This window comes from Hyaena hyaena, unplaced genomic scaffold (assembly GCF_003009895.1).
Source record: "Hyaena hyaena isolate Hyena2069 unplaced genomic scaffold, ASM300989v1 scaffold_281, whole genome shotgun sequence".
Classification (NCBI taxonomy): Eukaryota; Metazoa; Chordata; class Mammalia; order Carnivora; family Hyaenidae; genus Hyaena; species Hyaena hyaena.
This window is the reverse complement of record NW_024080914.1, coordinates 1,946,138-1,963,341: the sequence shown is the minus strand read 5'-3', so window position 1 is coordinate 1,963,341 and position 17,204 is coordinate 1,946,138. Positions and strand designations below refer to the sequence as shown.

The 17,204-nt window shown below is 42.1% G+C and overlaps 1 protein-coding gene across 8 annotated transcripts in view; it reads left to right on the top strand.

Annotated features, from left to right (window-relative positions):
- Positions 1-1,911: 1,911 nt before the first annotated feature.
- Positions 1,912-17,204, top strand: part of LOC120241352 (gamma-interferon-inducible protein 16-like) — a 27,720-nt gene continuing 12,427 nt past the window's right edge. For 4 of the 8 annotated variants that reach the window (XM_039246412.1, XM_039246409.1, XM_039246408.1 and 1 more), the window contains exons 1-5: positions 1,912-2,147; positions 7,264-7,548; positions 8,409-8,539; positions 9,152-9,319; positions 15,095-15,262. In XM_039246412.1, the coding sequence (XP_039102343.1) occupies positions 7,284-7,548; positions 8,409-8,539; positions 9,152-9,319; positions 15,095-15,262 (732 nt within the window). In that variant the 5' untranslated portion in view covers positions 1,912-2,147; positions 7,264-7,283. Of the gene's footprint in view, positions 2,148-7,263; positions 7,549-8,408; positions 8,540-9,151; positions 9,320-12,836; positions 13,005-15,094; positions 15,263-17,204 lie in introns of all 8 variants that reach the window. The other 4 variants (XM_039246407.1, XM_039246411.1, XM_039246406.1 and 1 more) reach the window with 4 other exon arrangements.

Genomic DNA, 17,204 nt, shown 5'->3' with positions numbered 1-17,204 from the left:
AGTCAGTTAGGTGTTCGACTTGAGCTCAGGTCATGATCTTGCAGTCCGTGGGTTCAAGCCCCACATCGGGCTCTGTGCTGACAGCTCAGAGCCTGGAGCCTGCTTCAAATCCTGTGTCTCCCCCTTTCTCTGCTCCTCCCCCGCTCACTCTCTGTCTCTCAGTAAAATAAAGACAAAACATTTTCTTAAATAAATAAAGAGCCGTAGAGTGAAAACTTTGCATGGCTAGTCAGCCCCTCAGTTTCACTACAAAGGCAGACATAGACAATGCATAAACAAATGAGCATATCTGTGTTCCAATAAGCCTGTATTCACAAGAACGGTTAGTGTGTTAGCTTTGGCCCATGGAACATCAATCCAATGGGGACTTTTCCTGGGGATTTTGACCATGTGAATCAATACTTCAGATAATACAAAATCACGTAAGTTTATCCATTTTCCTCTGTATCAAGGTTTGTTGTATGTTCTGCTAGTGAGCTTTCGGCATCACAGAAAAAGTCACCCACTGTTTCGCTACTGCCTATAAGTCAGGAAAAATACACTCTTAGCATTTCTTTGTTTCATCCATTCAAATTCCAACTTTACTGCATGAATTATGGAACATTGCTCTGATGTGTCTTTGCTGAGGACAGTAATCTGTGTGTCATATGCTGGAGTCCCAACAGAGAGTATTACTCCACATCACCTGATTACAAAGAAAAGGAGCAGGAAAATGTCCTGATGCAGTCATTCTTCCCATACGCTCTCTACCCTCTGATCTATAGGATGGGGCCCTCTCCAACCTCCCTAAGTTTCCTCTCCACCTCTTACCTTAAGACCAGCTCGATGTTGCATAAAAACAGCAACCTAAAGCCTTGAAAAGAAGCAACAAACACCCACGGGTGTTTATGGACATCCCTCCATGGAGATCTCCTCGCTTTCCCATGACTCACTCATGCCTTGGTGAAGTTTTCAGACGGTCTCTAATCTAGACTTCAGCTAGCCACTCTACGACTACAGATTGGATTAAAATAATCAGCTTTCTTCTCTTTATATGACCTCAGCTCATCTACCAACACCAGCTGCCCTTTGGGACCCCAGTCATGACTTCATTTTCCCTGCAAATCACCCGGTGGGTTACAACCATAATGTCAGCTGATTGGTGCTATTTATTGGCTATCTCAGGGTTTCCGGTACTCTGGAATGCACCCACTGTCCTTCATGGAAAAAAACATCGTGGAATGAAAGGTTAATCAAGCCCATCTCAGTCCATAGTTCAGTGTTCATCTAGAATTTGTAAAGGCTTCAACACTGTCATGATATGAGCTTGCTACCCGCCTGTGTTTATGCATGAATAATGCAGAAAGTATGAGTAACCATTAATTTAATCAGCGAGGCAAAGTAGCCTAGTCATATTTAAGAAAGCAACTTCCTTGCCATATATCTAAGGGAGGATTCACATATTAACCACCTTCTACCTCTGCGGAGCCCCAGGTACTTCGGTTACTAACTGGGTGAATGCTTCAGGCACTATTTAAACCATGACTGATTTCATGGCAGACTTGTCTGGACATATAACCAGGAGGTAGGGATACATGCCTCTTTCAACATCTCCTCCTAGGACTCTGAAAACAGGAAATAAGGGATAAGCGGCCCAGGGACTCATCTTACTCCTCTTATGCTTGAACATCATTGGAGGGAATATAATTTCTAATGACCTGTATGCAAGTCTGTTAGATAACAAACTTCTAATATCAGAACTCTTTCCATCTACTGAAATTTGTAGTGAAAACAATTACATTTTTGCTCTAATTTTTCATATTGACTAAGTATTTACAGGAAGGAAACTTTCTTTTCTCTAATGAAATCGAAACCTAAGAATAAGGGAGGGAGGAGCCTCAGAACAGTTTCATAATCTCTCTCTGGGGGACAGCACAGGGCGAGGAAACCAAAACTAGTGAAGTTGTAAGTGATTCTACCCGGTGCCATTTTTGCTTGTTATTTTTCAAAACACTTCTTTTTCCTGTGCCCTTCGGGAGATTATAATCGCTTGCAATTCAGTCTCTAAAGGCTTTGCTGATTTATTTTTTACCTCAAACAAAATAAGCAGTGATTTCTGCATTTCTGAAGAAGACCTCAAGATCCGGACTTGTGGGGAATTCAGCAAGGTGAGGCCTGTGGGCTTTCTTTCAGGTGATGTGGGCACCTATTGGCTGAGCAGGAAACAACCAGGGGGTTTTGATAATAAAGAATTAGCGGTAGGGTGGGGTGTGGGCTGGTATCAGCTATAGTCAGAAAAATACAAACAGTAGCTTGATTCTATTTGTTTAAGTTTATTTATGTATTTTGAGAGAAAAAGAGACAGAACAGGGGAGGAGCACAGAGAGAGGGAGAGAGAGAGAATCTCAGGCAGGCTCCGTGCTGTCAGCTCAGAGCCCAAAGTTAGACTTGAACTCGTGAACCATGAGATAAGGACCTGAGCCAAAATCAAGAGTCAGGCACTTTACCGACTGAGCCACCTAGGCGACCCCAACAGTAGCTTGATTCTAATCCTTTACAGCTTAGACAAAAAAACAAAACAAAACAAAACAAAAAAACCCAGACATTCTTATCTCACCACATCTGAGGCCTGAACAAAGAGATACATTTTGACTATAGAAGATATTAATATTTATTCCCTAGGTGACTATTGCCATGAGTTATATTTAGAGAAAGTATTTAATTTCTTCCCCAGAAAGTACACAGGAAACATGGTGGCTGTGGCAGGGTCCCAGGGAAAACACACACACACACACACACACACACACACACACACACAGCAGAAAAAATTTCATTTCCACAGACACAGTTATGCACAAATATGGCTTCTTTACCTCTCTTAGTCAGTTGTATTTTTATCTTATACTCCAGAGCCATTATTTCAGTTCCTGTTAGTATTACTTTCTACCTTCCTCAAATTTACTGATGTCTTTTCTAGTGGGCAAGATGCAGGGGAGAGGAAGAGAGTCAGTCATAATTAGATCTCTCCTGCCCACTTTCAGAAGTGTTGAGCAACTTTCTGTATGGCCTGTTATAATAATATTTCATTTGCTCTTAGTTAGAGTGTGAGATTTTTTAATGCTGATTTCAGAATTTGGGGTATGTTAGATAAACCTAGTTAATTATGTTTATTAATTGTGTTGGTCCTATTTTCTAAATTTTTACTGACTTTTAAAATTTTTATTTAGTAATTGTGAGATGAGCTAAAACCACCTACTATGAAACTGTGAGGTTTTTGTCCTGTACTTCTCTCAGAGTTATATATCCAATAATATGATGTATATTATATATGCACGTATGAATATATGAACATATATATATAAAGTGTGTGTGGCTGTATGGAGAGAAACATATGACCTAATAGTACAAACATATTTTTTTAATATATTTTATTTATTTCTAGGAGAGAGAGAGAGAGAGAGACAGCGTGAGCAGGGGAGGGTCAGAGAGAGAGGGAGTCACAGACTCTGAAACAGGGTCCAGGCTCTGAACCGGCAGCCAGCACAGAGCCCGACGCGGGGCTCGAACCCACGANCTCAACATCACAAGTTCATTTCATTTTCTTAAATAAAAAGATTATGAAAACAACAAGGGCCAGAGCAGAAATAAATGAAATAGCAGAAAAACAAAAATGATTAACAAAACTGAGAGCTGTTTTTATTTTTGTTTTTATTATTATTTTTTTAATATTTTTATTTATTTCTAGGAGAGAGGGAGACAGCGTGAGCAGGGGAGGGTCAGAGAGAGAGGGAGACACAGACTCAGAAACAGGCTCCAGGCTCTGAGCTGACAGTCAGCACAGAGCCCGACGCGGGGCTCGAACCCACGAACCGCGAGATCATGACCTAAGCGAAAGTCGGACACTTAACCGACTAAGCCACCCAGGCGCCCGCAAACATATTTTTTATATTATTATATGTGCATCATGTTATAAAATAAATTACATAATATTTATAGCATTATAAAGGAATATAACAGAACAAAAATAATATGTATTTTCTATTAGTAGGTAAATACACAATCACAACAGTTTTATTTCCCTGGGACATCAGCTCTGTCATTGTGTTGTGCTCTGATGACAGTTTTGTCTTCAGATCTATTTAAAACTACGCTAATATAGATGAACTGGTTTTCATTTGGTTACTCACCACATGATAAAATATTTTTCTCTTATTTCCCCGCCTTTAAGTGATCTTTTGTTAACAATATATTGGCAGATGGCATAAATGCAATTTGACTGAAATTGTCACTTAACTCATTAGGACCATTTCTGCGTGTGCTGATCACTAGGGGGTACAGTTTGGTTTCTGTTATGCTCACTTCCGTTTATGCCACTTCTGAATTCTCCTTTCTAGAGCTTCTGTTTTTACTTATGCCTTTATCTCACCCTTTAAGACAAATACATTAGTGAACGGCCCCTTTGGTTTTCCTTCCTTTCCCCACCCTGTCGATGTGCTTCCTGTTTCTCTTGTCTTCTGTTGAAGCTGTATTTCCTCATAAGACAGAGGCACACCTCGTCAAGGTAGTTGCTTACTCTTCCTTTCCGCCTGGCTTTCAGTAGTTCTGGGCTCTATGTGTTATTTTTATTATTGAATATTACTTCCAATATATGTTTATCTATAAGTCTTTCTACATCTTACAAACTATAAGGCCTTGAATATCAGAGAATAGTTTCTGAGGCCCCCACATTTAAATATCAGTTTGGCTAGCTTAGAATTCTACTCTCAAAATTATTCTGCCCTCCCTCTATGCGGACAGTTCCCTGGGGCCACATATGTTTTGAGATTTACAATTGGGGCATTTCTGTAATACTACAGGGCACCCAAGTGGCTCAGCTAGTTGGGCATCTGACTTTGGCTCAGGTCATGATCTCATGGTTTGTGAGTTCAAGCCCCACATGGGGTTCTCTGCTGTCAGTGCAGAGTCTACTTCAGATACTCTGTCCCCCTTTTTCTGTGCTCCTCCCCTGCTCATGCTCTTTCTCTCTCTCTCTCAAAAATAAATAAACATTAAAAAAAAAACAAGAAACAAAAATAAATACTGTAATACTAGAAACCCTAGAGGAATCTGTATGATTACTCTAAAATCAAACACACCAGGTGCGCCTGGGTGGCTCAGTCGGTTAAACGTCCTACTTTGGCTCAGGTCATGATCTCACGATTCGTGGGTTCGAGCCCTGCATCGGGCCCTGTGCTGACAGCTAGCTCAGAGCCTGGAGCCTGCTTCAGATTCGGTGTCTTCCTCTCTCTCTGACCCTCCCCTACTCACGCTGTCTCTCTGTCTCAGAAATAAATAAAACATCTAAATTTTTTAAATAAAATAAAATAAAATCAGGCACACCAATATTATGGCAATAAAACAAGCATGTTCATACTTAAGAGGAATGAATAAAGGTTAGACATAGCCTCCTGTCACCTTGGATCTTATTATATTTTATTTTGCAAGTGAATTATGTTGTCACACTCATACATAGCACACATAACACAAAAATTTCATCTTAAACAATATTCAGTTTTGAACTAGATATGGAATTTGGACAAGTACTATTTGAAAATTACCCTCTTTTACTGCGGTGGACAGCCTTGCTGTTGAGCACCAGATTCAGTCTCCTCCTTGAATCTTTACAGGTTATCTTGTCTTTATTTCTGGAAACTTTTAGAGTTTTTACCTTGTGGTTAATAATCTTCAGTTTCACTATAATACATCTTATGGATTTATCCTTCAGTCTCTGGGCCTGACCAACCTGAGGATGCTCACCCTCTCTCAGGAAGGAGTAATTCACAGCCCTGGGAATTTGAGCATGCTAATTAGACAAAAGCTACACAAACACATGGTCCCTAAATGAATTGATGAATTTAAACAGAAAAAGGGAATCCATACCATGTACTGAGTGCCCTAAAGGAAGTACGGGAGGTGCTAAAGAGGTCCAGAGGAGTGACCTTCAGTCCAATACAGGGACTCTGGTGGCTTTCTGAAGACAAAGCCTCAACGGAGTCGTGAAGGCTCTGAGGACTTAGTCACAGGAAAAACGGTGAGTTCAGCTTGCTAGGCAACAGGGAAGGAATTAACAAAGTCCTGATGCATGAAAAGGCGAGATGTGTTGTATATTTCTGGAGCATAAGCCATAAGAATTACAAAAGGTATAGAGGTAAAAAATGATGCAGATTATTCAAGGCTCTCCAAGCCAGGGTGAGGAGTAAGACATTTTTCAAAAAGAAAGTGGGGAGTTCCTGGAAGCCATCATATGGGACAGAATCATGACTGGATAGAGGGACATCTAGCTCTCCAAAAGAACTGTTAAGAAGAATTCAGCCTAGGGGTGCCTGGGTGGCTCAGTCAGTTGAGCGTCCGACTTCAGCTCAGATCATGATCTCACAGTCTGTGGGTTTGAGCCCTGCGTCGGGCTCTGTGCTGACAGCTCAGAGCCTGGAGCTGCTTCTGATTCTGTGTGTCCTTCTCTCTCTGCCCCTCCCCTGCTCATGATCTGTCTCTCTCTGTCTCTCAAAAATAAATAAATATTAAATTTTTTTTTAAGAGAGGAATTCAGCCTAGAAGGGTAAAATCAAGCAACTGCTAAATAATTGTGCCGACTAAGTGCAGTGTCCCTGCTCCAGCCAGAGTGTAGAACTCCGGCAGAAGGACTACTAAATTGTCCCAGAAAAGAAATGCTGTGATTGTGCATGAGGAAGCAGGTAGAAGTCCAGCAGGGGACAAGGGCACAGAGGACACAGAGGACATGCCCAAACCTCAGGGAGAGAAGATGCTAGAAGGACTGACTAAGGGAAGGCGGGTGGATAAGGGTGAGTCCTTGGCATAGAAGCTAGTGCCCTGGTGATAGAGACAGTCATGGAAGGTGAGAGACTGCTGTCCAATCTGCCATCAGAAAGGGTAGCAGGGGCAGGAGCCAGCGGGCAGACATCTAGGGAGATAACACAGCCCCAGCAGGGGATGGCCACTGGGAGCAGGTGCCCTGACATCGCACAGCCCACACTCCACACACGGAAACAACTACCTCTTTCCTGACCTCCTGACCCGACACAACTGTCAGTATTAAATGAAAAGATTTTCTTAGAAGTTCCTAACACAGCAGATCTCAACCCATTTTGCACAGTGACACACCTGGTCTTTGTCACACACACTCAAGGACAACACTTAGACAGGGGCCACTCATGCACATGGACACAACCAGGCTTTTTAAATGGTCCAGATGAAGATATAACGCCCTATGTTTTTTTTCACCTGCAGGCTCAGCCAGACCTTGAGAGATGGAGAAGGAATGCAAGAAAATTCTTCTGCTGAAAGGGCTTCAGCCCCTCAATGACGATCAGTTTAGCATGGTTAAGTCCCTGATGGATTCTGATTTGAAACTGACTCCAAAAATGAAAGAAGAGTATACCAAGGTCAAGATCGCTGACATGATGCAAAAGAAATTCGGGGGGATTACCTGTGTGAACAAACTCCTGGAGCTGCTCAAAGACATAGAAGGACTTGGAGACATTGTTAAAACTATTAAAAATGAAAGGAGAAAAGGTAACGGAGATGAGTTCTCACTGTCATGTGCACGTCGTCTGTGCTCAGCAGAGCCTTGGTGCTGGCACAGCGGGGAGATCCCTTCCCCAATCTATGACTCAGATGAGGTGGCCCTTCAAGTTTCAACAGGTTGACAAGTTAGACAATTCCTTTCCTACAAAGGGGGCCACTGTAGTTTAGAGGGTGTGTTTTGGGGATGTGAGTAAAGAAAAAAAGCAGAAGGAGTTGACGAGAAAGGCTGAGGCTTCCCCACTTTAGAAAGGTTACAGGGTGACAGAACAAAATTAGGAAAAATCATGCCTTTTAAAAATACCAAAATCAGTTTATATAGTGCTCTCTTACAGTATTTATTCCATCATTACTGTATTCCCTAACAGCAAATGTGAGGCATTGCTTAAAGAAAAACTTATCTCTCGCAGATGTAGAAAATATTGCCTCGTATAAAATCACTGGATCATAAAAGCATATTTTAAAAAGTCGAGTATCACCAGTTTGTCACATCATTAATTAGACCAGGTTTCCTTTCCCTGGTTGCTGTAATTCAAATAGATCTTCTATAGGAGATAACCCACCGTTGGTTATGAAAACTTAAGACTCTTAATAGGAAGATATAGGATAAAAGGGTTGGAAAAGGGCTGGACTGAGGTACCTGGGAGTCTGGGTGATGGAGGGGTGGGCTTGTGGGTTTGTGGGCTGCAGCCTGAGGCTGTAGCCTGGCTGGCTGGCTGATGGACACAGGAGGGGCAGAAGCACGCTACCTCAGACCCACAAGCAGGAGTTTAGAGGAAATAGCATAGAAAGTGATGCAGTTTCCCTAGACCAGCTCCTTTGGATTTATCTTGTTCTCTTTACTGCCTCAGTTATGAAGAAATACAAAGTACAGGGACCAGCTCCCAAGAGAAAAAGAAAGCAGGAAGCATCCAGTACTGATGAATCACCATCTACCACGAACCAAGCTTCAGAAGCAGTGGATGGTACACTTGCGACGAAGGTAGGATGCTCAAGATGCTACTGAAGAAGCTTCCACTATGGCTTTCCCACTAATTACCTTCCTCGGAACACTTAGTTCTTTTTCATTTCTCGACCTGCAAATAGAAGAATTGAGAAAAAAGGGATTCCAGGGGCAGAATGAAAATGAGGTTTGGAGTCAACAAACCCGTAGTTAGCAATCATCTACCTGTAGCTGGCAATCACCAATTATGTTTCAGAACTCTGTTCACTATAACCTGTGTGTATAACTCCCTGGGAAGGAGATATGGAGCCATTACTCCTCTTTACATGTGGGATAAGGGGAAGACTCACTAGGAAAGTATCTCACCAAAGAGACAAATTCAATTCTAGATTTTCCAAATCCTGGTGCAGCATCCTTCGGGCCACAGGGAGGAGGGGAGATTCCCAGCTGTTATGTCAAACACCCGTCAGTGTGGGCTGCATGCCTCCCTGTCATCTCTCAGAGGATGGGTGCCATGGAGTGCCCTCGAGTCCTGAAACAGAACCTCTAGTATACTTGGAATCTAGTAATAAAAAATTGATTGGCTTAGTAGTAATGATGTTTTATCTAATAGACAAAAACATCATCCAGAGGGTTGGGATCTACTTTCAGAAAAAGAAAGCTAAAGCCACAAACAATGATAAATCAAAGAAGACACAGCCAACACAAGAATGGAACCAGATTCCTGAAACTTCAGTAACAGGTGCACGGTCACCTGGGACCTTCTCTCAGCCTCCTCGGATGTCTCCATCAACCTCAGGCAGCAGTTCCTCGACCAAGGTACCATCTTGCTCTCCCCCATACTTGTACCTCTCTCTACAACATAGTACAGGAATCATCATGACCTGTAAAGAGCTTCTCAGTATTCCCTACTACGTATAATTTCCTTACATAACAAAAGTCACTCATTAGTTTATTAAATGCAGATAGTGAGATTTCAGTGTAGTACAAGTCCTTTGCTATTTGAAAGTATGCATTTTGAAGTAATTCCTGATCTCAAGAGGGTTACTGACTTGGTGCAGGAGTAGGGGTAAGGGGTGGCCAGACCATTAAAGATGAACATGGGAAGATATTTATCCTTTAGATTCCTGTCTCCTTTTCCCCTTTCCCCTTGGCTTACTGACCATACTTCTGGATTCATTTCCCACATTCGGGCTTCTTCCCACCTCAGATGTGTAGACATAAGCTATTTCTGTGGCTGGGAATTCATTACTCTTATCTTTTCACTGTATTTATTCACTGACCCGGATACATCCACCTTCAGACACCAGCCCAACTCCCTTTCCCCCAGCAAGTCCTCACTGATATGCCCCCAACAATACATCACATCTTCCCATTGCTGGCTGTCACAGGTCCTTTGGCTTTTTTCCCCCAGCATTTTTCACCACTATAATGAGTGTAAGTTCCTCTTTTATGGGACAATAATCTCAAATTACAGGAAAAGACCAGATGAGGTGGAGAGGTGAGTGCACATGCGTGCATCCGCTCCCTCCTAGGTGGCCTCTGTCACACCCTGACATGACCACGGTGGTTGCCTACACTCAGGAGTATAATCTCCATTCTGTGGCAAATACACAGGCAGCCTAAGGAATGGGCAAGGCAGCATTTGAATCACTATTCTCTAATGTAGGTTGTCACCCAAGCCCCAAGCTGCCATCTGACCCAGGCTGTACCCTAGCCCCAAAACACATGTAGCACTTGAGAACAAACTCCCTAAAGACATGTTTCTCAAGTTGTGTCTTGTGGATCTTGCTATTGTTAGCACCCCTAACTCATAATCCCTACACAATCTCTCCAGTACTTACCCATGGGATGGAGCTAGCAACCTGTGCCTGTTAGACTCTAGGCCCAGATGGCCACGGATGTGTCCTTATCAAGTCACTGAAACCTCAGCTGCTGTCTCTCTGCTATGACAATGACATATATGCACATCTCAATATAACTCTACTTTGACCATGCATACTGGCTTGGAAGTGACACTTTCGAAGTCCCCAGCTGTTTATATATGGACACAGTCATTTCTATTCTGAGAGAATTCCTACCCTGTCCTGAAAACTTCTGGAGAACAGGGACTCCAGGAAGGCTCATCTGCCCCCTTGGCCTCTTTCACCTAAACACACATGTAATCAGTTCTTCTCTGGGGTCCAGTTGCCTGCACAGGGAGCCTGCAAAACATGTTCACCATTCAGTCTGTGCTTCATTGGGTGAGCAGGAAGGCCTTGCTATGATTCATCACTGGATCTCCCACTGATTCTCTTCAAGTACAGGTTCTGGTCATTTTCTTTCTCAAAACCAAATGCAGACAAATATTACCTTTGATTCCTATTGCTACATGTCTCCAGAAGCAAACAGCTCAACACATCATGTTTAAGGAACTAGAGAGGGTGAGAAAGGAAATACCCTGGAAAGGAAAATAAATAATTATTATTTTTAAATATTATCCAATCAAATAGAATATTTTAGGCACCAGGTGCACTTAGATGGTTCAATCAGTGGAGCATCCAACTCTTGATCTCTGCTCAGGTCATGATCTCACAGTTCCAGAGATCAAGCCCTGCATTGGGCTCTGGGCTGAGAGTGAAGAGTAGACTTGGGATTCATTCTCTCCCTATCTCTCTGCCCCAACCCACTAGCTCTTTCACTCTCCCTCTCCCTTTCTCTCTCTCTCTCTCTCTCTCTGTCTCGTTTACTTTCTTGCTCTCTCACTCCCAAAATAAATAAACTTGAAAAAAATATTTACAACACCTAAATGCCACTGCTATGACAGAAGCTTTCACTTTAACTGATTTTGAAGAATATCAAGATGCTATTGTCATTAATTGCTATCTGTGGCAGAAGTGAAGAGAAACTTCTTTAGTAAAGTATTTCCATACCATCAGGAGGAACACACACACACAACATGAAGCTTCTACAGATCAGAGCAGAAATGCAACTCCCTATGTAGATCATGAAATAGCAATGATATTGCTGATATCGCTGTGTATTGATCATGTAGTAGTACTGAACTCTAAAACCTGGATGCTCTGTGTCCATGATCTCATTTTGTCTTTATAACAACATTCATTGTTTATCACTCAGGGTGCTATTATTTGTCACATTATGAGAAAACTGACATTCATAGAGGTTAAACATGTTCTGCAAAGGTCACACAGGGCACTAACACTTGAGAACTTCGAGGGCACAAACAGAATCCATGTACCTGTGTGGATGTTACAATATTTCTTAAATATTTTGAAAACGTAGGAATAGACAGTGTCATGGGTGGGCTTGTTTCCACAGCTAAGACTCTGTAACTCTTCGAAAGAGGAATGAGAGGTGGAGGGTGGTCTGAGGGTGTTTTAATAAGGAAGCTGGCTGCCAGAGGCAGGTATTTCCAGAAGCTCCCACTTATACAACTTTATCAACAAGCCACACCTGATGAACTACTCATATAGATGCTAAAAGTGGTAAGAGTGGTGGTAAATGTGTATTGGATGCAGAATGGTACCTATGGGCTTTGGTTAGTAATGGTAATGGTAGTAAAGACAAATGATGTTACAGCCTCTTCCTGCACTTCCTGAAACAATCATAAAAATCCAGGTACTGGGAAAGCCTGTGTGATATCTTTATTGGGTTTGTCTGTTCTTGAGATCCCAGAAGGATTTGGCTGCCAGTGCAGAATCCTGCCTCTGGAGTTATGAACTGGGGGTATCTGTCTGGTTGATAAACAAAGCATTTACAGGTTTTCTAAGCCTGAAAGACAGGTGATAAGAACTAATTTGCTTCTTTGACAAAGCACAAGGCTATAAAAAAAACTTTCTTAATAAAACATCCCAAAATGCAGGCAAAGTCGTTCTGAGACCTGCTTCCATTCGACCCGGTAGCGTTTTCTTCCAGTCCACAATCGACGTGTTGTCTTGAAGAACTTGACATAGGGTCCTTTGAAGCAGAGACAGAACTAGAATTGCATAACATTCCAATGAAATTTCAATCATCTGTGTTGTTAAAATTTGCAGAAGGATGTTTGTAAGCCTGGTTGGGATCCAAGCTGAGGAGCGGATGGAGGTATCCTATAAGTGCTAGTATTCCAGAGTGAAGACCCTGGTGTGTGTGTGTGTGTGTGTGTGTGTGTGTGTGTGTGTGTGTGTGACAGAGAGAAAGGCAGAGAGACAGATAGACAGACAGAGAAAGAGAGGAAGGAGGGAAGAGAGAGGAGAGTGAGCAGAAGAGTTGAAAGTGAGAGTGAGAAAGAGAGAGAGAAAATCTGGCTCATCAGATATGGAAAACTATTAACCAGTGGGTGAAAAACTACTTTTAGAAAAAGAAAACACAAACCATAAACACTGCACAACCTCAGATGATGCAGCCAATGCAAGGAAGGGGTCAGCTTGGACAACCTTTAGTAACAGGTGCACGGTCACCTGGGAGCTGCCCTCAGCCTCCTCAGATGCCTCCATCAACTCCAGGCTGCAGTCCTGCGACCAAGGTACCATCTTGCTCTCCCCCATACTTGTACCTCTCTCTACAACATAGTACAAGAATCATCATGACCTGTAAAGAGCTTCTCAGTAATTCCTACTATGTATAATAGTAATAACTTCTTTCCATAAATATAACAATAAAAACAGCTACTGTCTCTGCAATGACAATGGCATACGGGTCATCTCAAGATAAGTCTTTTTTTGCCATGTAGATTGGGGTAGAAGTGACAAGTTCCAAGTCCCTTTCTGCCTGAAAAGATGACTCCTACATAAATAACTCCCATGAGAATTTCTACTCCCATGAGAATAGATCTGCTGTCCTGAATCCTCCTCAGTGCACAGGGACCCCACAGAGGCTCATCTGCCCCCAAGCCTCTTGTACATAAACACACCATGGAGTGACTTCTTCTCTGGGGTCCATCCCCCTGTATAGGAGCAAACTGGGTGTCTTATTTTTTCAGTCTTTTCTTCACTAGATGAGCACAAAAAACTTACTCTAATTCATCATGGGGTTTCCCAATGATTTTCTCTACGGTGTGGGAGCTGTTCATTTTTTGCCCCAAAACCAGGTGAAGACCAGTTTTACTCTTGATTCCTAGAGTACTTCTCTTCTAAAGCAAACAGCTCAGATCATCATGTTTATAGAACATGGCAGAATGATGAAGGAAATAATCTGTGAAGGGAGGAAATCAATTATTATGTTGAATATTATCCAGTCAAAAGAGTATTTACAGCGTGTAAAGTCTACTACTATGAATGAAACTTTCACTTTCCCTGATTTTGAGAGAATATCAAGATGCTCTTGTCAATGAGATAAATTGCTACCTGTGGCAGAAGTGAATAAAAAGCTTCTTTATTAAAGTATTTCCTGTGTCCTCAGGAGGGACTCCTATACAACATTAAGCTTCTGCAGATCAGAGCAGTAATGAAAATTCCCTGGGGAGTTCATGAAGCAGCAACGACTATATTGACATCTCTGTGTATTTACCACATAGTATGTTTGACTCTGGAGCCTGTATGCTCTCTGTCAATGATCACATTTTGTAGTTATAATACCATTCATCATTTACCACTCAAAGTTTAAAAATATATTAATAGATAGTGTCATGGGTGGGCTTGTTTTCACAGCCAATGCTCTGTAACCTCTCGAAAGAGGAATGAGGTGTCAGGGTAGTCTGAGAGTGTTCCAATCAGGAAGTTGCCTGACAGAGGCACATATTTCCAGAAACTCCCACTTATACAACTTTATCAACAAGCCACACCTGATGAACTACTCATATAGATGCTAAAAGTGTTAAGAGTGGTGGAAAATGTGTATTGGATACAGAATGGTACCCAGGGGCTTTGGTTAGTAATGGTAATGGTAGTCAAGACAAACTAGGTTGCAGCCTCTTCCTGCACTTCCTGAAACAATCACAAAAATCCAGGTACTGGGAAAGCCTGGGTGAAGCCTTTATTGGGTTTTTCTATCCTTGAGATCCCTGAAGGATTTGGCTGCAAGGTGCAGACTCCTCCGTCTGGAATTATGAACCAAGAGAATCTCTCTGGTTGATAAACAAAGTATTCACAGGTTTTCTACACCTGAGACAAGTGATTTTGCTTTTTTGTCAAAGCACATGACTGTAAAAATCTTGATTAATAAAATATCCCAAAGTGCAGTCAAAGTTGTTCAGAGACCAGCTTCCATTGGAGCCAGGTAGGGTTTTCTCCCAGTCCACAATCCACGTGTTGTCTTGAGGAACTTGACATAGGGTCCTTTGAAGCAGAGACAGAACTAGAATTGCATAACATTCCAATGAAATTTCAATCATCTGTGTTGTTAAAATTTGCAGATGGATGTTTGTGATTCTGGTTGGGATCCAAGCTGGGGAGTGGATGGAGATATTCTAATATGTGCTAGTATTTCAGAGTGAAGATCCTGGTGTCTGTGTGTGTGTGAGAGAGAGAGAGAGAGACAGAGAGACAGAGACTGAGAGAAGAAGGAAGGGAGAGAAGAGTGAGCAGGAGAGTTGAAAGTGAGAGAAAAAGAGAGAGAAATATTGTGGCTCATCAGATATTGAAAACTATTAACAAGCGGGTGAAAAACTACTTTCAGAAAAAGAAAACACTAACCATAAACACTGCACAACCTCAAATGATGCAGCCAAAGCAAGGAAGGGGTCAGCTTGGACAACCTTCGGTAACAGGTGCATGGTCACCTGGGAGCTGCCCTCAGCCTCCTCAGATGCCTCCACCAACTCCAGGCTGCAGTTCCTCAACCAAGGTACCATCTTGCTCTCCCCCATACTTGTACCTCTCTCTACAACATAGTACAGGAATCATCATGGCTTTTAAAGGGCTTCTCAGTAATTCCCTACTATGTATAATTTCCTAACATAACAATAACCATAACAACAGCCACTGTCTTTCTGCTACGACAGTGACATATGGGCACATCTCAAGGTAACTCTAATTTTATCATGCATACTGGCTTGGAAATGACACGTTCTAAGACCCCGTCTGCTTAACCAAGTGATTCCCTAGACAAATGACTCCCATGAGAATATCGACTCCCATGAGAACAGTTCTGCTGTCCTGAATCCTCCTTGGTGCACAGGGACCCCCCAGAGGCTCGTCTGCTCCCAAGCCTCTTGTACATAAACACACCACCATGTAGTGAATTCTCCTCTGTGGTCCAGACACCTATACAGGAGCAATATGAGTTTCTGATTGTACAGACTTTTCTTCATTACATAAGCACAAAAATCTTGCTCCGATTCATCATGGGGTCTCCCAATGATATTCTCTATGGTGTGGGAGCTGTTCATTTCCCCCCCTCAAACCAGGTGAAGACTGGTATTACTCTAGATTCCTAGAGCCACGTCTCTTCTAAAGCAAACAGCTCAGATCATCATGTTTCTACAAGAGGGCAGAGTGATGAAGAAAATAATCTGTATGGGGAGGAAATCAATTATTATTTTTAATGTTATTCAGCCAAAAAGAATATTTACAGCATCTAAATGCTACTGTTAATATAGAAGCTTTCATCTTCCCTGATTTTGAGAGAATATCAAAATGCTCTTGTCAATGAGAAATATTGCTACCTGTAGCAAAAGTGAAGAGAGAAGATTCTTTATTAAAGTATTTCCCATATCATCAGGAGGGACACACATGAAGCTTCTGCAGATCAGAGCAGTAATGGAAACTCCCTGGGAAGTTCATGAAACAGCAATGAAAATATTAATATCTCTGTGTATTGACCCCATAGAGTGTTGACTGTAAAACCTATATGATCTGTGTCCATGATTGCATTGTGTCTTTGTAGAAGCATTTGTTATTTATCACTAAGGGTTTTTAAATATATGAATAGACAGTGTCAAGGGTGGACTTTTTTCCACAGCCAAGGCTCTGGAACTCTTCAAAAGAGGAATGAGAGGTGGAGGGTGGCCTGAGGGTGTTCCATTCAGGAAGCTGGCTGTCAGAGGCAGGTATTTCCAGAAGCTCCCACTTCTACAACTTTATCAACAAGCCACACTTGTTGATATGATGATGAACTACTCATATAGATGCTAAAAGTGGTAAGAGTGGTGGCAAATGCATATTGGATGCAGAATGGTAACAAAGGGTTTTTGTTAGTAACAGTAACGGTAGTCAAGACAAATGATGTTACAGACTCTTCCTGTACCTTTGAAACAATCACAAAAATCCAGGTACTGGGAAAGCCTGGGTGAAATCTTTCTTGGTTTGTTTCTCCTTGAGACCCCCGAAGGATTTGGCTGTCTGGTGCAGACTCCTCCATCTGAAATATAAACCAGGGTAATCTCTCTGGTTGGTAAACAAAACATTCACAGGTTTCCTACACCTGAAAGATAGGTGATAGGAACTAATTTGCTTATTTGCCATAGCAGAAGACTGTAAAAAAGCTTTATTAATAAAACATCCCAAAATGCAGCCAAAGTCCTTCTGAGACCTGCTTCCATTGGAGCCCAGTAGGGTTTTCTACCAGTCCCCAAAACCACGTGTTGTCTTAAGGAACTTGATACAGAGCCCTTTGAAGTAAAGGCATAACTAGAATTGCATAATATTCCAATGAAATTTGCGGAGAGATATTTGTAACCCTGGTTGGGGTCCAAGCAGGGGAGTGTATGGAGGTATCCAAATATGTGCTAGTATTCCAGACTGAAGATCCAGGTGTGAGTGTGTGTGTGTGTGTGTGTGTGTGTGTG